This window comes from Patiria miniata, unplaced genomic scaffold, assembly GCF_015706575.1.
Source record: "Patiria miniata isolate m_02_andy unplaced genomic scaffold, ASM1570657v1 HiC_scaffold_3, whole genome shotgun sequence".
NCBI classification, from domain to species: Eukaryota; Metazoa; Echinodermata; class Asteroidea; order Valvatida; family Asterinidae; genus Patiria; species Patiria miniata.
Window position 1 is genome coordinate 9548230 of NW_024037069.1, and position 23918 is coordinate 9572147.

Genomic DNA, 23918 nt, shown 5'->3' on the forward strand with positions numbered 1-23918 from the left:
GCAGAAATTTGGATGAAATTGGTCCCTCCAAGCGCTCTATTTTGAAATGGAGTTTAGGCATCGTTTTTCAAAATGGCCATGGGCTTCAGGACTTTTTTTAGGGGTGATCATCTTCGGATGGAAATTTCTCCAAAAAGTCATTGGATTACCCCCAAAAATTGAACAGAAAATTAAAGATGATGAAATAAGATTTAATTTGTCCTGAACACCTGAAGTGTCCTGAAGTGCGCGTAATTACCACTTAGGTCTATGGCATTGTATTTACTGGTCTGGACCCAGATGGCTTCAGAGATGTCATCTCGGCACCGCAAAAATCCACTATGTGATGTCAGTGTGTCATTACTACACGCAGATAGCTTCCGAGATATCAACTCGGCACCGCACCGATCCACCCATACGGCATATGACGGTCGTCTGTGTGTCGTCTGCTACCTCCAGTAGGTTACCAGTCTTGTCCTGCAAGGGGGACAAAAAAATGGACCAAGTCATCTTTGTACCTCAGAATATATACAAGGGATCGGGGAGAAGTACATGTACAAGTACATGTATATCTGCATAAGAGCCCTTACTTTAATAATACACTCATAAAAAAAAGTCAGAATACCAACGGGTTTCTCTGCACTGTAAACAAAAAAATGGCCAAATGTAATGGGCATTGCAGTGTTATTCTACCTGGAACTTCGGGAGAAATTAATTCAATTCAAATTCATGTTATCAACTTTGGGAATTCGGAAGAAAAGTGTAGGCTACTGATATTTTGACCATTAACTTTTGGGAAATACAGTGGAATTGCATGCAGTAATTATTCAAACATCTGCTGGTCGTTTCAACTGGCCGACTGCATCCCGATTCACCGTCAACGTTCAATCCTGGATTTTGTTTTCGTCTTGAAAAATAAAAGAGTATAGCATTCTCTAAATCCGATTATGTGCAAAAATTATTATGACTGCATATATAGCTAGCACAAACATAAAGCCGTTCCTAGGTCCCCCCCCCCACCCCAGGGTAAGAGCCTGACGACTTCTAGTCTCATTTCAAGGCTATACTCACAGAGATTAGAATACTGCTGTCGTATCCATCCGATGAGAGCTTGCACCACAACCGCAGCCCGCTGTCCAAACATCTCAAAAGATTGTAAGCTCTATCGTTATCAACTGCGGAAGAGGGAAATCAAGATACATGTTTTAGCACACAGCGGCTCGAGTATTTTTTTTCTGATAAGCAATGTGCTTTATGTAGTATTTTTATCTTAAAAGTTCCTTCAACTGCTGAGGATTAACCAACAGAGAGACATCCATGCTCTGAAAATTTCTAGCTAATCGCGTCAAGTTCCTTCTCCTTCTCGGTCAACGAGACAAACGTACATTTTACACGACCCTACATTTAAAGACTAAATGGCATTTCACGAGAACGGTAGGCCCGACTTCCTTATTTAATAAAAATGTCAACTTGGGCACAAGACATAATCAGCCGATAAAATTCATCAATTTAAGACGCGGTACGCCTGGGAAACGTACCCACACACATAGCTTGTAGATTCCGGCCGGCTCCCTTCGATTTAAGCTTTGCTCTTAAAGGGCTCATGCAATGTAATTTTTCTAATGCAATCCTTGAAACTGCACCTTTGTGACCCATTTAACCTTATTTTTAATTTTCCTTATGTCATTTTCAAAGGTATTTTGGTGCCTTTTGGATGTTATGCTAATGCAAATTTCCATATTCATGAGCAAAAGTGTGATGTCATTTCAGGCAGAAATGTTGCTGTCGTAAATTCTTTGGTGATTCGTTATTGTGTCAGTACATGGCAATATTAGCAAATTTTTCTCACAAATGTTTTCAATGAGCAGATTTGTGGGTTCACATTTGAACAGAAACCCCTACACTGAAATGACATCACAGCAACAGCGCCCTCATTATTGTCTGGAAAAGCATAGACATTTTTTAATGTTTCAAAAAGTGCACTTTTGAATAAAAAAAAATAACCAAGAAAGGGATGTCAAATGGTCTTCATACATATAACGAAATACTATAACGAAAGTATTTGCAAACAAAACCTGCCAGTCCCGCTGGTTTTTTTTTTTTTTCGAACAAAACATCTGGAGGTACGTCTTGAACAATTATTGGATTTTCTCCATCAAAAGCTGGTCGTGTCCTGTCTTACTATTGGTTTGGATTCAATGTCGACGGCCAGTGAGGTGATTAGAGGACCCTATATACTGAAACTTAGATAATCTTGTCAAGTGGACAAGATTGACAGGATGCCTAACCTGACAGGATTCAAGCTGTCACTTGAGAGTGAATTAACTTGACTGTCAGCGTAACGAGCCATCTTGTCAGGATTTCAGGATTGACAAATTCGATCCTGACACCCTGGCTGAGTGTTAGATGCACTGTGGGTGGAACCTCATCGTCATGACATGAAAAATTGGCATTTTAATTCTCGGCAGGAATAACTGGATATAGTGGGGAAAGGAGTTGAACAAGAGTAATCGAACATTCTGATGATCACAATTAGAATCCAATAGTAAGTTGGCAAGGCGCTTGTGTGCATGATGCACGCGTTCTCATATTCATGGTGCGTGTGAATTCTGATCAGTTGCACATTTTTACAACTATTGGTTCAAAGGAATACTAAGTGCACGTTAATAAGGCTTATGCTTGAGCGTCGTACCACCCCAGATATGTCTTGTAGGCCTAATTGTGGTGGCAAGAGTAGTCTGTAGTTACCCACCAATGCTATCCCTCATGGAGACGGCTCTGCGATGGCAGGCAGCAAGGCTCGTCTGTCGATCGACCATGTGGCTCGCTGCCACCGATTTGGTCCGGCGATGTCCCCAGATCGAAGCCTCTTCTGCTTGCTGCTGCTGCCGAGCATTCCTCTCGTTCTCCCGCTGCACGAAGTTCCTCCGCTGATGAGCAAGGTGTCCGGTCTTCAGCCACGACTTCTCGGCGGGCCTGGGCGGCCGGGAAGACGGTCGCTTGGGCACGGTAGGTGGGCTGGCAGCCGGGCTGACGGTAGTCATGCCGTCAGTGGCGAGTTTGTAAGACCGGCTCCTGCTGGTTAAGGTCCGCTTGCGACGCTTGCTGGAGCCGAAGATGGCATTGGCCGGGATTACTATGCCGTGCTCGTTGGGCTCCTCAGAACCAGGAACTGGGACAATACTGCTGGGGTCTTGCACGCTGGATACCTCCACCGATACACCGTCTTTCGGTGTAGCCTCCTCCGCCTCTCGACCCCTTTTCTCCCCTTCGTTCTCCCCAAGCTTCCACGAGATAGCACTCTCGTGAGTGTCCTCCGCCAGCACGGTCAGTCTGGCCACGTCACCGACCATCTCTGTCTCCGGCCCCACGTCAGACTCGGGCGAGTCCTTCACCTCAGCCACCCGTACTTCGGCGCTGTCCTCGGTAGGCAGCGGCCTGATGACGCTGCTCACTTCGTTCAGACTCTTGCTGGAGCGGAAGAGGATTTCGTTGGAGCGGTACTTGACTCGTTTCAATGTAGACGACTCATCGTCAGCAACGAGGGTCTCGGCGCTTGAGAAAGTCGTCTCGCTGAGTCGGGACGAGCGGGCCTCCGACACCGAGAGCGCCTCGCAGTTATCGCCAGACCCCAAGATGGGATTCGAACCGTAGTCAATTTTATCCGGGTAGGACTGGGAGAGTTTGTGCAGTTGTTTTAGCGCGACAGAGCCGTGTTCGCTGTCACAGACGCTACGCGGGCGAGACGAGCCGAAGACATCGTCCTCAGAGGAACCTGAAAGTAATCAAATAGAAAATTGTCAATCTTGTTGCATTTTTTCTGATACTAACCGGGCATAGGTAAACATTCCTCCATGCTTCAACCAAGCTGGCTACGGCCCTGCGCTCGCCTGTTTCATCTTAAGAATAGGGCAATGTAGTCTAATTAAAGTTTCCATTTTGAAAATTGCTTCAAGCCAGAAATTAAGAGTTAGGCTTTTGCCGAGCCAGACTGATCCCATGGAAGCATTCACCTACCATATTCTACAGGTGTCTCTTTAAGTAAAGTACCGTAATACATACATTCACAGAAAACACCTCAAGTGTTTTCGTTTAGTTTGTCACCATCAGAATAAATGAATTCACATCGAAGTATTAATGAACATCGATTGATTTATTTTGACCTGTTCGCTCTGTGACGAACACCTGACTCCCATCGCTCATTTTGATTGGTGGAATCTTCCCTACGAAGTAATCTTCACTTTCCGTTGCTCTAAATTTGTTTCAACTTTTCTACAAAATTTTGACTGAAAGCGAATAATAATGACATATCTCACTTCCCGCTGGGAGCGTTCCGGGCACGCCACCTAACGTTTAAAACGTGATTCATAGCTAGCAACATGAACTCTTCACCCAAAGTCTTAACCCTGAATGAGCGACCCCCTTTTCTGAGGGACTCTGCCGTGAGTATAGACTCCTGTCCGGTACCCCGTTCGTCCAAATCTCAGCTGTGCAATGCCATTGTTAGCATTAAATTATTTTAGAGACATCCTTTAACTCACAACATCCCAACGCAAGATTGTGACCAATTAGACAAAGCGTTCGAAACTCGTCATCATTATTTTGTTTGTGTCAAGAGGATTATCAGTCCAGTTCATTGTGCACATGAATGCACAGTCGGACCGAGGCTTTATGTTAGCCATGACAAGAATTCGTCTCAGCAAAGTTTGTATTAACGAGAGCTGACTGTATATATTTTAATTGAGTGGTTTCATTCATTATCCAGTGGTTTTTATCCTTGTAGCGTGACATGTGCTATTTTCAATCTTAATCCTGGAGTTCCCTTTTGTTTTGCCCTCTTTTTATACACATTTTAATTACTGTTTCATGTTTGTTGTTTCCTATTGTTTCCATCCTTATTACTTTAATTTTTTTGGCATTTTGTCTTATCTCATCCTGTTTTATCTTGTCTTGTCAAGTCATGTCTTGCCCTTGCATTGAATTGATTTGAATTGTTTGATGCTCACTCGTGCTTTTCATGGTGCGTGTATATTTTCTTACTTTGAGTTTTGTAAAGATCTTTATCTTAATAACCTCCAGGTATTGTTTAGTTTTGTAAATTTTCTGATTATTAATTGAAGCTTGTCTAGTCTTATCTAGTCTAGTCCTGTCCACGTCTTTTTTGGTTCTTGTCACGTCTTGTTCTGTCTTGTCCTTTAATTGTTTGATGCTATTTTATATAGTTTGGTTTAATTTTTCTTGTTTATTGCCAGTCTTTTTAATGTTTTATGCTTACGTTTATACGTTTATTTGAATATTTGTAAATTCTGATGCAATTCAGCCCTCGGGCTGCCATGTCATTTTTTTTTATCAATAAACCATTTATAATACGTATTGATTCACACTACAGTCTATAGTCACAAAATTATATTTATACAATCTCCAACGTCGTTTTGTTTACACTGTTTCCGATTTTTTACCCAAAATGTTCGACTTTAGTTTTACTTTTACAAGATGGTTGAAAAAAGTTCTGATGGTTCCATCGGATACAGGGAAGAAAACGAATGGTCCAAGACTTCGATAGGAAGTGATCAATCCTTTCCAGTTTGCTGTTTGGCAGCGATGTGATATACATGAGTGATCACCGTATCATTCATCAACTGCGATGAGATTCGTTCATTCAAACCATTTCTGTTCTAAATTCCATTTTCAATATATTGAAGCGGACTTTTTCAGGTTATCTTAGCGAAAATCACGCAGCTTGAATTTATTATGTGCATATGTCGCTTCATTGAAATGGGAAACTTTCTTGAACAGGAAAGATCGATTTTCACGGTTGAAATTTGAAAAAAAGACTGCCCCTGCAAACTTACGTAACAACCTAGTAGTTCTTACAGGTTTTACAGCCCCCCCCCCCACCCCCACCCTGCCAAAATGGGGAATGGGACTTTAATGCTACTCTTGGCCCATAATGCTTCTTTTGCAAATGGGGAAGTAAATTTAAAACAAAATCGTCAAACTGCTATCTCTCTGCGAGAAATATCCGTTTTGGAACAAACGACCTAGTAGTTATTTGTTCCAAAACGGATATTTCTCGCAGAGAGACAGCAGTTTGACGATTTTGTTTTAAATTTATTTTCCCATTTGCAAAAGAAGCATTATGGGCCAAGAGTAGCATTAAAGTCCCATTCCCCATTTTGGCAGGGGGGGGGGGGGCTGTAAGACCTCCCAACAAGAGGCCAACCGTAGTTCCTAGCATGTACATGTACACTGTGTATGATTATCACGTATGGTCTATAGCGGTAAAGCACAGGATTTACGATCGTGAGTTTCGGGTTCGAGCCCCGCCGTAGCCATGCGTGTTGTGCCCGGCCCTTGAGTAAGGATGAGCTTTACCTCAATTACTCCTCTCAACCCAGGTGTTAAATGGGTACCGGCATTATTCAGTGCTGGGAAGGTAAGAGGCTCGCTGTGGAGGAGGTGCGGCGATCCCTCCACAGTAGCATACACGGAGGAGTCTGGCCCATTCGCTTTGAAAAAGAGATGGGTACTCCGTTCCTGTGAACACAGTTCGTCCCCAGTTTCCTTTATCATGGATTCGACACTGAACACAACACGGCTAGAGCCTAGGGTGGCAGTGTGTACACTGAGCATGCGCGTTTGGATCCCTGGTAATCTCGGCACGAAGGTAGAGCGAGCTAATAATTAACGGGGATGCAGACACGAATGGTGATATACAGCCATCATATCCTCACAAATCTCGCGCGAGGCATTACACATCGATCGGATCGCATGCAGCTTTGAAAGGTTACGTGCCAAAAATGATATACATGCATGGCTTTTCCCTGGTTCTGAGATTTTGGCAAATCCGCTCTTATTTTAGAAAATTGGCCCTTAGGCAATAAAAGAAGGTGCAACGGTTGATATAGGAAACAATTGCAGGAATGTAGATAACTATGACATGCATCAGTTACTTGCACAGTGGAATGGCGCCCTTACTTCGCCCAATCTTCGTATGTTTCGACTCTAGTCGTCAATAACTTCTTAAACAGAGCCTTTTGTAAAATATCAAAGAAGAGATGGAGACACAGGTGTATCTGGAAGAGAAATTGAAAAGGAACTTTCGAGGGACGTTTAAATCCCAACTACAAATAAAAAGGGTAATTGTTGGTCAACTTCTGGCCTCACGTAAATCAAACTATCAACTTCGTAATTTTTGGAGGGAAGTTTCGTCCCAAATACTTGTACTGAGTTCTGCCGGAATCAAACAACTGACATCACTTTATACACAATTAAATGTTGGGGTGAATACCACTGACCAACTTTTTTTCATCAACTTAAATCCAAATGATCCAAGATAGAAAGGCCGTCCACCAAAACGATGCTTGACTGCATCTCACAGGACTGCAGATCAAGATGAATTCCAAGGCTAACAGTTGCAGCAAGGCTGGCAATGACACAACATCAACATGCAGAAGCCATCACGAGGTCTCCTACGTACCTGAGTGGATGGCAGTCTGGTGGATGGCATAAGTCAAAGTCAAGTAAGTCAAGATCCAAGAAATGTGTGCCAATAGATGTAAGGGCAATTGAAAAAAAGATGAAATTCATGCTAAACGGTATGATGTATAAGGGTACAACGTGAAACTAAACTGCGCAACTTAGCCTCGAATTGCAACATCACTGTTACTGTCCCAATTGGGAGCCAACACGTGCGATCCTTCGACCGTAACGCTACGACGTTAAAGTCACGTAATTGACGTCTACATAAACTCGCTTTCTTTCGATTCTTTGCGGTTTTCATTCGTCACTCTTACCGTTGGTAAGGAATCGAAATCGCGGGGGAACCGTTGCTTCCTCCGCGGTGATTCCGAGTGAATCACCGTGATTTCATAAATGATCGGTTGCTACGTCGACCGTGCTCCCGGCGCCCTCTCTCTCTCTCTCTCTTTGATAGCTGTCGAGCTCGATGATGTGAAATCCCGGCCTGTATATTGCAATCCATCAATGACGATTTGAGTTCTACTTCTTCTGAAGAGTAATCGTTTTCAACAGTCACCATCTTCCTGCGGTTCCTTGCACGCTGTTTATATTAAAGGGACATTACGGCCTTGAATGCGCCCCATTGGGCTACAATATACGTTTTAAATGAAATTATATTAAATAGAAAGAGCATTTAGAAGTAGAATATAAACATCCACACAACCATCCTTTAAAAACTGGTCACAATTCGGAGGTCACAATGAGTTTTGTCCCCAAAAAATAGAGCTGTTCGGTGCAAGTTGTGATCCACCGCACACTTGTTCGCACTCTGCAGATGTGTAAGAAACAACATGTGTGAGTTTGTCTTACAGTCACTATGTGGACATGTGAACAAGATGTCCACATAATGCAGGTTGTGTTGACGTTATGTGGACTAAGCCGTGTCCACATAACGTTTTGCCCCCTTTCAGGAAAACACGTTTGAGGCATTTTCGGGTTAGGGTATCTGTCGCAGCATGAAGAGAAGCATTCAAGCAAATAAAAAAAAACAAATTTGGGGTTGAAAGAGTTTTCACAGTTTAAGTAAAGTTATTTTTTGTACCGTGCTACACAAAAACAAAGGAATGTCCACATGGCGTATGTAAAACATACAGGGGTGTATTTGTGTGTGTATAAATTTATGTACACTGAAAAATTGCCCGGGTTAATTTTACCCAAGAAAGGGTGAAAACTGCAATTACCCAAAATTGGGTTGTTCCATAACCAATTGTTTGGGTTTGAGTTTTTGTTAAATTCAACTAAAAGTTGTAGCCATACCAGACCAAATCAAATTTGGTCGTGTATGACCACAAGTTTTGGTTAAATTCACAGAAATTATAACCCAAACAATTGGGTAAAGACACAACCCAATTTTGGGTAGTTGCAGTTTTCACCCTTTCTTGGGTAAAATTAATCCAGGCAATTTTTCAGTGTACCACACACACAACGTGTATGCTGCATTCATTGAATAGACACGACTTGAAATACGTATGGGTATGCCACAAAATGGCCGTTGCCTCAGAAGTAAATAACGGGTTTTTTTTTTCTTTTCTCGTGAACGGTATAAGACATTATGTTTTTTTCCTTTCAACCAGACCTTAGAAATAAAGTAAACAATCCAAAACATGACAGTGTCGGGGATTTCAGGCCGCAATGCCCCTTTTAATGAAACTGCCACCTAGCCAGCAGAGTGTTAGCGGGTCTGGTAAACTGTTTTCACCAATGGTTTTCGATGTTATCCCACACCCCTTCTTTCTTGAAATTTTTTTTTCCTACCCCTATTACGTAGCGCTAAAAGCAAAGTTAGTATAATTTGCCATAACGAACACAATGGAGTCAATTACTTCAATAAAAGGTCGTTGAAAACGATGATATTTATTGGTCTTTATGTTAAGTATAGCGTGTTCATTACATGTCACGTTTTACTTTTCAATAAATTGCAATGCATTTTGTAAACGCATATCCCTCTATATACACAACCTTATGGATCTGGTTTAGTACAGTGTAAAACATACTAGTATTTAACTTTTGAACACATTATAACGCTTTGAGGCAACAGTTTATAAATATCTTAACACGTTAAAAGCGGAGAGACGTCATTTACTTTCGTAAAAGGCCTATAGGTTAAATTTTGAGTCTGATTCATTATTCAGATATCCATGTACCAAAAAAATCCCCAAACAGCCGAATTACGTTTGCAGCTTGATTTAGCTGAAATATGACTTTCACAGACACGAATTAACGTTCTGTTTACACTGTAAACGCCTCGTGAACGTGTAGCCGTTATAAGTTCAACGTCTTGATTAACTTATAAATGCTTATGTTTAGTTTATAAACGCGTCTATATAGTAATCTGCGGTTTTACAGCGTACGAGCCAAAAACGAAACAGTAGCTCTACGCTTCGATAAACATGATTATTATGATATTCTATCAGGAACCATTTTTTGTATATCCACGGATGTCTGTTCCCACTTAGCGTCTATTTATTCATGCTATCTCCCATCTGTACTTACCCCAAGGCTAGTACGCTCCCACAGACCCATATCGAAACTTCCACTAAAAGTTCCAGCCATCATGGCGGCTATATTAACAGCCCATTTTCCCTGGCCCTTTCGGTCGTGTGCACTTCAGGATATTTTCATAGGAAGGTTTTGATTATAGGTTGAAAATGTAACTGCCAACGACGCCTTCCCCGTACTTATCTCTCCTGTATATCATTAACCTCCTTGTTAAAACATAATGTTGGTGTCTGAAGCCTTGTTCTCCAGTTGCCAGTGAGATTAAGAGGTTAGGAAATTATACTAAGCTTCCCTCTGCCGGTTGAAATTACTGAAATATGTCTTCGTTGTATCGGTGATGCCTTCCAGACAGTGTAAGTGGAGGAAGCACAGTGTTAAGTCGCATCATTACTTTTCATCACCGGTCGAAATTGAACCGACGTGTCTTCAGCCAGCCTGCCCGTCCAGTCAGTTTCACCTGCAGCCGGGCCGAAACTCAGTATGATCTGGGAGGGAAGTGATGCATGGACCGGCTCAGGTTAAACTAACTGGACTTCTCTTCGTCGATCATTCACAGTGGCTATTCACTGGAAGACTGTTTATTGGCGTTGACGGGGTAATCCTATACAATAGCACTGCCCGGTTCTCTTCACCAGCCTACAACCAGTAAAGTTACACGTGACAGTCGGCGAGTCAGTCAGTCAGTCAGTCAGTGAGATAGGAAAGATATTACTCTAATTGGAACTCCCAAATTAGTGATACCGTATTGACGACGTACAGGAGAAGTCTGCGATCTTATATGCGCTCTCACTGCGTCCCTGAAAAATAGCTGGGGCGCAACAACAACTACTAGATCGCAGCGACAACTACATAGGTCGCCAGATGGGTGCCAGAGGGTCTTAATGGTCTCCGATGAGCGCAAAGGTCTTTGAACATGCTCAAAACAATCGCAACACCTCTGCGCTCTGGCCAGGGCGCCGTAATGACGCAACTCGGGCGCTGTGCGAGCGAGAATCGTGCGACATTGAAATGGCATTGAGGCAGCCTATAGGCGCAAGGCAGTCGACGTAGTCTTCATGAGAAAGTAACTCGACTGCGATGAACTTGTAGAATATTTTTTTTAGACTGGACTTTGTATTGACCGTTTTGTCGTGGTATTTATGCAGTGTAAGTGACGTCACGTGAGCGTATTTTGGTTGAATAGAGAGCGCGACGCATGCTACTAGGACGTATCAACAGCGAGCAGAGCGAAGTGTGAGCGCAGTGACAGCGCAGCGGCAGCGACTAGATCGAGTAATTGGGCTTGACAGGGGCGCATAGAGAGCGAGTTGAACGCATCGTAAGCGCGGGAAGAGCACAGTATGAGCGTAGCTTGAGCTTCTTTGAGACAGAAAGTTGTCATTTTATTGCGTCCTCGCTGCGATGGTTAAATTTATGAGAAAAAAAATGGTCTCCGTAAGGTCTCCTATGAGAGCGCATATAATGTGACAGGCCCTTTAAGGTGTATTTTGAAACATAAATTACACCCGATCGAATTGGAAATGGCACCAGTGGCCAACCCGAAATGACAGGTCGCCATTATGTCACGGTAGGAAGATGTATACGTGCGAATTGAGCGTTCGGCTTGGTTCTAATACTCTTCGGGCGTACGTGGCAATGCATAGAGCTCTTCGGTTGGCTGAAAGTTTGTATACGCCTATACAGTTTTTGCATGTATATATACATGTACGTGTCAAATGCAAAATGATCTTGATAATGTGTTAACTTAGATAGAAAAAAAGGAAAAACAAGTATTGTAGCTCACCAACAAGAATGATGATTGCAATTTTGCCTTTGGCAAAGAAAGAGGAGTCACGTTTCCGTCTGGTACCGCGGTGTCCATCATCGTTAGCGCAGCTGCCTTGCGGTAGGAATATGCACAGCGTTGCACGCTGCGTATAGCTATCAAACGTCCGGCCGGAGCCCGAGCTGGAGCTTTGCCAGTCACGTCAGCGTATACGAGGTTAAAATTATGCTCGTCGACCGCCGACTTGGATTTTTTTTCTGCAACCAAGTATTGTCAATCACCACAATGCGCATCATGTGAGTTGTACACGGAATGGTTCTCGGACTTTACTCCCCTTAAAGACAATCTTCCAGAGCCTTGAATCGGAAATTAAAAGTGCAATTTCCTTCGTTTACAATTAAGATTTGATTAAAGAAACATTCACATTTTGCAAAAATAAAGGTACATAAAGTCGATTGGATTCGAACCTGCGGCGTCCAGTATATCTAAAAGCACGGCGTAACTTCGATCTTCGCGATCGCCCACCCTTTAAAGTCATCTCAAATCACGTGATGTTTCACGCATGCGTAGTATGGTAATTGACAATACCTTGGTGCAAAACGATAACGCAAAATATGCACACGGTGTGTGCGTGATTACTGGATAGGAATAGGATTCTCAGCGATTGCGATACTGCACGGGGCCAAGAGGTAGGCCTACGCAGGCGCACTAACTTCATCATGACGGACTTGTCGATCCGGGGGTTATAGTTTCCGACACACCTATCTCGAGGATACATGAGCTGCGTTTCGGGCTGGCGTCAATTAGGTCTCAACCTGTGTACATCAAGCAAATCACGACTTGTATAAATTATATACAGTATTTTGAGCTTGCATTACTGGGACATTCGGTTAAACTTGGTTTCATCAGTATAGAAATGGGCTTCGTGACTATCTTTGGAACGTTGAGGAAAATACCACCCAAACTTTATCAAATAACACTTCCCCCCCCCCAAAAAAACCCCCACATTATCAAGGCAAATTAATATTTAATTTGATGTGTGTCTTGAGCGCCTTAGAGAGTGGTGAAAGCACTTTTTTCCTGATTTATTGAGAGTATATTTATCGATGGCGCCTATACGGCAATTAATTGACTAAGGTTTACAACCTGTTGTCATTCCTGTGTATATGATTCATGCATACAGCTACTGTGTCATCGATTTTGGCGACCATGAACTTCAATGGAGGCTTTGACTTGTCAAACATGATTAGTATTCACCGTGTGTAGGTATGCACATCGATATCGTTGTATTAAATTAAAAAGATGGTTCGCCAAATCCAAACCAGCATACTATCTGTCAGCCTCAGTCGTAAAACTGGCCAAAATTTTATCCAAATTTGCAGTGTGTATAGTATTGCATTGTTGCTTACTTTGTTACATGACAGCTTAAAGCCAATATATTATCCTTTGCTTTTCGTGCATTTGGTTCATTTCCAATATAACAGTCAAAATCTTAAGAAGAATATTCAAAACCTAACTTGTTAAAGTTTCAATGTGGATGTTACACTTTTAGAGAAAACAGTGAAAACCGTGCACAGCGTTTTGATCGCGAAACTTGCTGTTTGCCTATTTTTGCCTGCATGGCAGCAAGCACACTCTTACAAACCATCGTCGGATCGGACTTTAAGACAGTCGGGCTTGATTAGGTATTTAGGGTCAGCTCAGCGCAGCTGACACTCATTCAATAGAATCACAAAATATCCCTGAACATCATTTACTTGAGTACATGCGGTGAGTGAGTGGCAAATCTAGTCTATCCGCTAAACCGATCGATGCATTTTCATCGGCGACCAGATTTCAGTTCTCAAGAAACTAGACAAACCACTTAGAATTTTGACTTTGATATCTTAAGTGTACATAAATTATCTTGTTAAAAAAAATTAGCATGTAAACACACACTCTTTCATTACACTTTTCTTGTTTTTTCCCTAATTAAAGGGAGTGATTTAAACTATCGGTCATGCACCGTTCATGCATCTTGGTATCTTACTTTCATACTGTGACCATCTTGCTATGAGTCGATGCCGTCTGTGCGCCAGTTTGATCCGCCGACGTGGTTGATCCTGTCAAATTAAACAGATTGAGACAAATTTTAAAATTTAAACCAGTACTCCCTCCACGCCAACGGTGAAGAAGAGCTAATGTTGAAGGACATTATTGTGAGCGCCATGAGCGCCGCGAGCGTTATTCAGTTCGTGTACATTTGGATCAAGTCTAATCAGTTTTGTTTTAGAGAGGGGGAAAAACCCGAAAACTGCGGTTTGTGAGAACCGGTTTTTTTTCTTCAAATCCTTGGTATTTAAAACGTTTCGAAAATGTTTATCGAAAAATAGTAAATACTAGATTTGTGTGATAATTTCATCACACTTACACGATACCTTTCAATATAGTGATGTACATTGTAAGATGTACATTGCCGATTGTGTGCCGTGAAGTAACAAGTAAAATGGCGATTTCAATGAGACGACTTTCTTTCTGAGCCGCACAACGTATTTCGTACGTGGTCCCTAATGTATGAAAAGGATCTACGCATGCCCGTATCCCCATTGTGTATGTGCAATTTCATCACGGAGCAAATTCAGCACAGTCCATCGGAACAGGGCGGCGTTGCGCACGCTTGCAAAACATCTGTTTTAAGACTGTCCAGACTCGTACAATAATGTCTTTTTCCTTCAATAACAACATGGTGAACTTTGGTAATCTGTTGAAGTCGTGGACGGGTGAAAACAGGACATCGTTGAATTGATGTCACGAAAAACATTTACAAAATGTCACAACGAAACCTAAAAAGAAGTGTTACTGACAGTAAATGTATTTAATATTGACAGTATAAAAACAAAATTGGGGTATACATTTTTTTTTTTTGAAATATAATGTGACAATAGAGAATATTTTTTAAAAAACGTTAACCACTTCACGCCGGGATTATTTTTGCCGAAATTTCGATTTTCGGAAAAGGTAAAATTTTCCAGCCAGCTTCTGATATACAGCCAAACGCCACAGATGCTGATTCGCAAGAGTCATTTCAACAGTATTTGTACGATACTTGCCGAAACCATATGTTTCGACACTCTGGGGTGTGCCCTGGAGCGTTAATTGTACAACAATTGGCCGTGCACAATGGCCAATTCAATATCAACACACTGTCAACCTCCACAGACTTGTATGACTTTGTGTGTGTGTGTGTGTACAAAAGACACAAGGGATTAGCGTGTTTAGACGTCACCCGGAGGTGAGTCGAGGCAATCTTGACGTCTTAACCTGTAAGCCGAGCCTGTGTATAAAAGCAGCAAATGCGTGTTATCACGTCCTCCGTCGCGTACTGTTTTAATAGGAGATCCTATTCAAAACCCAAAACCTTAGCAGTACAAGTTGTGTGGAATTAGAGAGGACACGAATGGGAGACTTTTGCGATGCATGGTGGCAGCAAACACACCGTCCCTTTTCAATTGTTTGCACCGGTGATGGAACCATTGATCTCCATAATTATGGAACCAACGAGACTGTCTCTTTAAGCTAATGTGCGCATGTTCAAAATGACGCAACATATCAGGACCGGTGTGTTTGCTGCCACCACGTGTCTCAAAAGTCTCCCATTAATTCATCAAATTGCCATGCATTTATGGAGTATTGGCAGTTGTTTTCAGTTTTTGTTTAGTTAGAGAAAAAACAGCGTTAGGGGCCCACTTACGAGGTGAATCCGGAAAACTGATGTTAATTGGGATACGTAATATTTTGGTTAAAATGAATCTCTTTAACTTCCTGTAAATACGCTCCAGATGAGAATCAGCTGACTGTGCGCGAAGCGTCATATTTTTAGTCGCTTAATCCGATTGCTTAAACTTTTTTTAACAAGCTTCGTAATTACCTCTTTCCTCTTCGCCTTGAACTTGACACAATCTCAGAAGTATCTTGCAATTGTTATATGTTTTGGATAATTTTTTTTTATGATGGTGATGTCAGATCTAAGGGGAATAAGTACACTGATGAGAGTTAAGACTGAGACTATCGGGAATTGGGAACGGAGAGAGAGATGAACTTTTTAAAAGTTTTGTGAAGTTTAAAAAAAAATTATTTAATCGGCATTAATTTAATTAAACCATTTGCTCATGTTATGTGAAATAAAATGATGGACTCAGTTTTTTTCGACGGTAAGTGTTCTTCAATTTTGTATAACTATTCAGCTGACACAAAGAACGTTGCGAATTTTCAGCGCGTTTCTAGCAATGAGTAAATTTTAGAATATGTAGTAAGCTTTATGGTATTCGTCTTTGGTTGTATAAAAAAAAGTTACATCCAATTTTTTTGAGTAAAAAAAATTAATTTGCCTCGAGAATTCCAAATTGCACCATTGAGAAGATTTTCTCAAAATCCTTCCAGAAAGACACGTTTGATAATTGTCATTTTTGTTAATAAATATAGAGTCTCTGAAGGTTATTGTGCTGAAGGACAACAGAAAATACACATAGACAAAAAATCCTCGGTTAACACAGAGTGAGTATTACTTGACCGTCGAGCAAGGGCCTGGCCTTCCGTTACGATGTAATCTTATCAACACAATCGGATTTACCTTCTTTCCTTTTTCCTATCCCAACATCCGAATCATCTACAGGGCCGCAGAGCAGTAAATATAGGCCCAAAATTGCCTACGCCGGCCACATCACGATTTGCATGGCTTCAAATTCTCTGCCATTAAAGCATTTTTGGCCATGAATTTGAGGGTTTGTGAAAAAAAGGGCGGAAGCCGTGAACAGGACTGCCAACTATATATTTCTGTGAAATTTGGATGAAATTGGGCAACAAACTCGCTGTATTTTGCAATGGAGAGAAGGCATCACTGTTCACAAAAAAATGGCGATGGGCTTCATGACTTCTTTTAGGGGTGATCATCTTTGAATGGAAATGTTTCCAAAAAAATATTGGATTGACCCCCAAACAAATTGAACAGAAAATGAAAGCTGATGAAATCAGCTTTGATATGATGTGCGCCTCGAAAAACACCTCGGAGAATTGTGTGTGTTTTTCCTGATTTTAGAAGTGCGAGCATTTAACACTATAGGGCTTTTGGCAGTTTATTTACTGGTCTAAAACCATGCATATGCGCTAGCCTTGGGCCACTACAGGGCGGAGCCTCCTCCCCCACCCCCCTCTACGCCTGTCCAGTCGTAACCCCTCCCTCTTCTGTCATCCACCACAACGATTCCACACGTGTAACCTCTTAGCTTTTACTTCACAGTGGCGACGGCAACTTTAAAACCCTTGGACATGACACAACTGTAACGGAGAGTGCAAATTGAGGTGAAGAGGAAATTAGTCATGTTATATAAAGCTAGGCTTGGGACAAGGCCCTCGAGGATATGACAGCTCCCTCCCCCTAGCCCACACGAAGCACAGTCATTCGCCTTGAAATTGAAATCTGTATAAGAGTGGGATTCTTTTGACAACTATAATGGTTGGCGAGACGCCATGTTGGATATTTCTTACATTGAAGGACCTTGTCTTCTCTTTGCCGCGATGTCTTAAAAACTGCGCAGCGTCAAACTATTTTCCCCAAGTGAAAAAAACGGGCTACAGCATCCTCTTTAATGTCCTGCTCCCCACGTCAACAATCTTGAGCAAGAATGATCTAGCGTTGCATCACTACCATAGTTGGCAACTGCCCCGTGCCCGGATTACACTTACATGTAATGCGCATGCTCAGACGCACATTCAGCTGAAGGACCAATCAGTAACGATGTTTAGTACAAGGAGAATGTGAGTAAAGTGAACACTTTGCTCTGTAACTAATTTTGATTTATTATTGTCAAACCAATGGAAATCTTCATAAACGCGCATGTTTAGGTAAACAGATTAACTGCGCATGTGCGCACATGCGCGTTTCGTCTTTAGGTAAACCAAACACAATGCAGTCTCAGCATGTACGCCAGGAAATCATGGAAAGACGTATTGTGAAGTCTAGACTAAAATACTCGGGACGTACAATGTACGTACGTACGCATACGTGCGTTGGAAGAGAGTCGAAAATTTAGTTCAGGGGTGAGTTCAGTTCTCCAGTGTTTAATGTCGCACGATTCATGACAAGCGGCGTCGAGTTGCCGCCCCTTTTTGCCATGGTATGCCGACTGTGACAAACCTTGTTACCGATCAGGAAGAGAATTTGAGATAATGATTGTCAAAGTGAAAGGCCTATAAGTGATGAATAATTTGTTACTTTTAAAGTGCCTAAAACGATTAAAAGGAAGTGCCACTTTTCATCTCAAAAACCTTAAATGGCAACTGGTTTCTCCACTTTGCCAAGCGTTGATCAACATATCAAAACCATAATGTTTCGGCAATCTCCTTGAAAGTAAATCAAATTGGCTTAAATTATGCAAGGTATTAAACTTCTTGCCAATTGTCGGGTAGAAACGCATTGCCCAACTTTTTTTCACCATTCCCCCTTAGTTTACACATGGTTTACATAATGGATTCTAAATGTCACAGTTGTTTTTATGTCAGCAATAACCTTTAGCGTGGCCATTCTCAGATATCAAAGGAACAAATCTTACCGCATTCTCATCCTTGACTCTTCTCGTGATAGAGTTTCCAGCGTGCGTTTGCCCCATGGTTCCCCCGGCTTCACACGGGCGACGGATCTCGCCAAGGTGCGCTCAACGAAGCCCCCTCTCATGGACAGATAAAGAAAAAACCTAGACGCTTAAGTGCCCGCTGCAGAATATCACTGGATGGAAGCCAGCCTAACAAGTCGACTTTATCCAGGCTTCTAAACCGAGGGTGAGTCACACAGCTTGTCTCCCTCGCTCGGCTCTTTAATGTCAAGTTTAGCAGGCTGAGTCGTTGACCGGGAACCAGGCTACGGAGGAACCAGGGGAAAGTAACATAATGCCGAGCGAGTTACATGCGCCGACTGATTCAATCGAGCACATGCACCAACACTCCATTGTAATTTGCACAACTCACAAGAGATGGACAAATATTATAGCGGGCTTTTGCATGATGAAAACTTGATGTTGCACGCGCACAAACTGTGCAAACCAGGTCGGGGTGAGTCCCTCGAATGTTCGTCCTAACCTGTGGCAACTTGGAGACTTGAATCATCAGCTCAGATGGCCCCAGAGTTGGACTAAAATGTTGAGGGACCAATCGTTCTGGAATAAGGTGTTACAGCTGCTGTTCAAACCCATCAAACTTGCAGCTAGCTCCAGTGCGCCGTCAAATGATTCTAACTGTCGAGACAGACTTATGCTAAATATTACATAATAAGACCTGCTAGGCCTAATACTGAAATGAGGAAGCGATAGTTTACTGCACTTGATTTTCCAAATAAAAACACAAATCATTGCTTGAGCCGAACTCGAACCCTGGATCTTGGAGTAAATCCCAAACCTACCGAAATGTCAGCTCACAAAAGTACAACCAGCCACCAGTTTCTACCAACTAAAAAAAAGAAGCTAAATCAACTCCCAATTAAGATGTCTTTCGGCGCCGAGGAAATCTTGCTGATTTTATTTCTGACGGTGCCAACTACCAAGATAATCAGTTGTGTTTCCGTGCATGGAATTAGTTCACTTCTCACTAGTAGTAGTATGGAAATTTGTATCACATACGGTGTCCTGTTGACGGAGCTGGTATTCCAGATTGCAAAATGGAGAAGGCGTTTTTAAAAGTCACATGATAACTGGCATATAATAGGCAAGGTCCGCGTTTTTTCCCCGTACAATAGTGCGAATAACTGAAATTATTATTTTGATTAGGCGCATCGGGTTTTTTTTTGTCTCAGTATTTTCGATCTGCAGTTTGGTCTACGACGGAATGTTTACATGCTTGCAATATTTTCGAAGGCAACATTTCCTGTGAAAATTTTGCAAGAGCAACATTGGAATCTCAGTTCACTTGAGGGCGGTTTCCCCAAGATGGTGTCGTCCTCGTTACTATTTTCATCAGTTCTCCTAGACCGAACAAAAGGAGTTTTTTTTAATGGGGGCTACATTTTGTCATGACAGAAGCAGCTCACAATTGAGAGAAAGGTTACATTTCTCAACCCACTGTTTCCACTCATTACACTCCCCGGACCTGAATCGCCGTGTGAGAATCTGAATCTATAGGCCTATAGGGAAATATATAGGCCTGTAAGGAAATACAATGTATATATGTCATGATATAGCTATATAATTGTAGCATAATTATCCAAAGTTTAATGTGCAGATTATGTTTGCCATAAACGACGAATTAAAGAGGCTCCTTTTCGCATTCCTTGCTGTCTAAAATCACTTGGATACGAACATTGGCCTTTAGTATAGGTTTTCCCAGCTATTTTAAAACATTTTTCATTCAGATTCACCAACTCTAACATTCAATTTCGTCCGAGAAAAATTTCACATGTTTTTAACCAAACCAGTTTAGTCGTTACCATTCAATTTCAAACTTTGGTCACCCTTTTTAGTCACCGGGTCGAGAATAGCCGTCATTACAGATCAAGTCCGTCTAAGCTGTTTCCGAATGGCAGCATTCAGCCTGAGAGATCAAATTCGTCTTATATAAATCAATTAGACGAATTTGCTTTCTGAATCACTGACACGATTCTGCGTAGACGAGACGAAATCGAATACACCGGGTCGAAAACGTGTGCTCATTGTTTGAATTTGTTTGGACTAAATTTAAAATTGTCTAACAAAAGACGAAATTAAACATTAAAAGTGCACTAAAGCGTATTGCTGGACGAAATTTAATATAAGAATCGGTGAATTCGAACGAAAAATGTTTTAAAATAGCCGGGAAAACCTATAGAATTGAGAACAGACAGTCGTGTTTTGTCTCAGGCTCGGCGCCCCCCCCCCCAATAGTTACTAGCATGGTGCTGTGTATCGCGTTTTTTTACAGTTTGCTTGCCTCGAAATATCTCTACACGCATATTGGGCCGAGGATGCACAAACCGTCCCCACATGTTAGTGCCAGTACACACGCGCAATATGACGGTATGCTAGCCGGTGCCGCGGCAGGCGAACTAAACCTGGCTAATTACTGACATGATTTCAAGTCTATAGATTGATCACGAAGGAACCTATATGAGCAATACGATAAGCTTCATTGAGTAAATTTTGCAGGTGCAAAGTGATTATGAAGGGATGAACGCCTTAGGGCACGATCCATCTTCTACACCCCCTCCTCCTCACCGTACCCACACACACTATGCAAGCCAGTTCAGAATTTGGAAAATCATGATGGCCCAAATTATAAACCACACGCGGGAAACCACATCTTCCGATCCCGCAGTAAAATCAAGATGACAAAGTACAGTCTCGGCTATGCCAACCAGCCATTAGCGGTAGTGGGGTGTCCTTTCTTCCCAGGTTCAACTACATCTAAGCCCGGGCCTGGCATGACGAATGTGACATTGAGCAGGTGGACGATTTAAACAGGTGTCCGTTGTACATCCACAAGTTGACAGTTGAACACATGGCAAGGCGCAGATAAGGCTCAACTTAACTGAGGGAATGTCCTAACATTTCGCTGACACACGCTACCATGCATGATTCCACTGAAAATGTATGCGCTTGCCAACTTGAGCAGCATGTAAAAGAATGCACCACAGGTAGGCAAGACTTTAGCTGAGCATGGAAGCAATCTTGCACTTGTCGTCGGAATTCTCTAAGCCGTATCAGAGCTCAGAGGTACAACCTGCCTCGTCCCGTCCCCCCCCCCCCCTCGCCATTGCAAAACTGAGAAAAAAAAGAATCCTTTTGTTTTCGTACATCAGCGGTAGCACAAGTCTGAGCCTGATCTGAACGTCTGAGCCAAGGGGTGTCGGACGCTTCGCCCCATTTCCACGTCGCCCCATGTCACTTCGCCCCTAACCACTTCGCCCCATCCCCACTTCGCCCCATCCCCACATCGCCCCATCTCCGCTTCGCCCCATCCCCACTTCGCCCCATCCCCGCTTCGCCCCATCCCCACTTCGCCCCATCCCCACTTCGCCCCATGTAGTATGAAAAAGGTGAAGGCTAGGGGTGCAGACCAAATAAACTGCCAAAGACCCCAGATAATAAATGCTCCCAATTCTAGAAACTTAGGAAAAATACAAACTCTCTGATGAGGTGCTCGAGACACAGATGAGAGAAATGATGGCTCTATCCCATTCAGAGACGCCTCTCCTATTGGCTTGTGAATCATCAGCCGCTGAAAGCGGCTGGATTCAAAAGAATCCGTAGGTATGGGTCAGTGAGTTAAAAGGAACTCACTGCCTTGAGGAAAATGTTCCGTCAAAATTTGTCTGATATGTGACACTTACAACTTCATTTAGATGAGATTGGTTCCTCCAAGAGTGAAATTAGGATGTCAAAGGTATTGTCGTTCTCAGATAAGTGGGAGACGGGTTGGTATAGCCGGGTTGGATCTTTTACTTCAAGCTTTTTTCTTGGTAGGGGAGAGCCTAGCTTGAAAGGTTGGTTATGAATTGTTCATAATTCTTTCCGTTGGTTAGCAATTAGTGAATCTGTTGAAATTGTTTTTTTAAGCCAAAAAAATAGATGAGATTTTTTTTTACATGTAACGGCTGGGGCGAAGTGGGGATGGGGCGAAGTGGGGATGGGGCGAAGTGGGAATGGGGCGAAGTGGAAATGGGGCGAAGTGGGGATGGGGCGATGTGGGAATGGGGCGAAGTGGGGATGGGGCGAAGTGGTTAGGGGCGAAGTGACATGGGGCGACGTGGAAATGGGGCGAAGTGTCCGACATTCCCGCCAAGCATGCACATGTTATGCGACCCCTTGCGCAAACCAAACTTATAAAATATTGTGACGTCATTTTAATAATTCGAGCAGAAATTCGGCCTTAGCTGTTGATTGGTCATTTGGATGCCTTACAGAAGACCCGACAGGAGGCGCCCGCTGAATGTTCAGAATCCGGAGGTCAAGACGCAGTCCTGTTTTGCATAATGGCCGAATCTGCTTGGTCAATTGAAGCTCAGTTGCTGTCGGCTATCGACCCAACAGTCCCAGCTATTAATAACCCTAACCCTAAATATAGGTTTTCCTGGCCAATTTCCGAATTTTCCGATCATTTTCATTATCAGCCATTCAATTTCGCCTGATTTTTCCACATGATCAAATTGGGGTTTCTTCATACGAAAGTGCCAAGGTGTATGGGTTGAAGAAAACGAGTACAAAACTATGGAGAATAAATGCACATTGAATGTGCCAAGTCTGAAGTCGATCGGATTTACGAAAGTGCCAAAGTGTATGGGTAGAAGGAAAGGAGTCTGAAAAAGAAAAAAAAAGGGGGGGGGGACTTTAACAAAAACAAGAGCTGTTTCTGAGTATGTACTCCGAAACAGCTAATTAAGCCTAAATCGTTGATTCCATCTTTGGCGTCACCACCTAACTTTTAGCCAGGCATGATGTCATCATAGTCGGCCTCAGTTGACCCCCAATATCCCCAGTCTCTCTCAGAATGTGTACTTTTGCGCAAGCCTTTGAGGGATTCTCGACTAAATTTGCTGTTGAAATGTCAGTCCTCCCGAAGGGCACGGTGCGGGACTCGGACACTTTTACCGGCGGGCACGGAGGAGGGGGCAGGGGGGAACGGGTGTGACTAAGTCCCCTCGACCCCGGGGGGCTAATGTCGCTCAATTCCCCCGTGTGTCCAAACTACCCGTGTGTCCGCTATGAAGGTCGAGTTCAAGTGCCCCGCGGACCGGAAACTCTTGGGTGACCAATTCCAATTCATATCCCGTCCCCTTTCCAGATGGGCAAATTTACGGACGGTGCATACGTAAAAGGTATTGCCGGGTTCATTTAAACTCGCTATGTAACCTCTTATACAAACTTAATCGGTGAGATTTAACCTTCCAATCTGATTTTATTGCAGTAGCATTCACAATTATGCATAGGTGATGTTCAGTGAGGTGTCTAATAAGAGTACCGTGTTCAAAATTATGAAAGGTGTCTTCATGGCGGCTTTTCATAAAATGGGCTGATGGCCTTTCATTCAAGTGTATACTAATGTATACTAATGTCACAGTTTCTTCCACGGATTTTGTGAAGGAAACTCAAGGAATTATTGGAGGATACCTGTCATGATCAATGCATGAGTAATTAAGACAATCAATTTTGCACGTGTT

The 23918-nt window shown here is 42.6% G+C and overlaps 1 protein-coding gene across 1 annotated transcript; it reads right to left on the minus strand.

Annotated features, from left to right (window-relative positions):
- Positions 1 to 115: 115 nt before the first annotated feature.
- Positions 116 to 19205, minus strand: LOC119736387. The gene is made up of 5 exons (XM_038210403.1): positions 18352 to 19205; positions 13794 to 13866; positions 2732 to 3754; positions 1051 to 1154; positions 116 to 456 (listed from the first exon to the last, which is right to left on the minus strand). Exons 1-5 carry the CDS (start codon positions 18406 to 18408, stop codon positions 343 to 345), a joined length of 1371 nt encoding a protein of 456 aa, XP_038066331.1. The 5' UTR covers positions 18409 to 19205; the 3' UTR covers positions 116 to 342.
- Between the last annotated feature and the right edge of the window lie 4713 nt (positions 19206 to 23918).

What these genes read in the sequence shown, in the direction of transcription:
- LOC119736387 (XM_038210403.1), bottom strand. Translation starts at nt 18,408, where the DNA reads ATGGGGCAAACGCACGCTGGAAACTCTATCACGAGAAGAGTCAAGGAT. An exon ending in GAGTCAAGGATGAGAATGCG is followed by an intron (nt 13,867 to 18,351) that starts GTAAGATTTGTT and finishes TTAATTTGACAG; the next exon opens with GATCAACCACGTCGGCGGAT. An exon ending in CTCCATGAGGGATAGCATTG is followed by an intron (nt 1,155 to 2,731) that starts GTGGGTAACTAC and finishes CCTCTTCCGCAG; the next exon opens with TTGATAACGATAGAGCTTAC.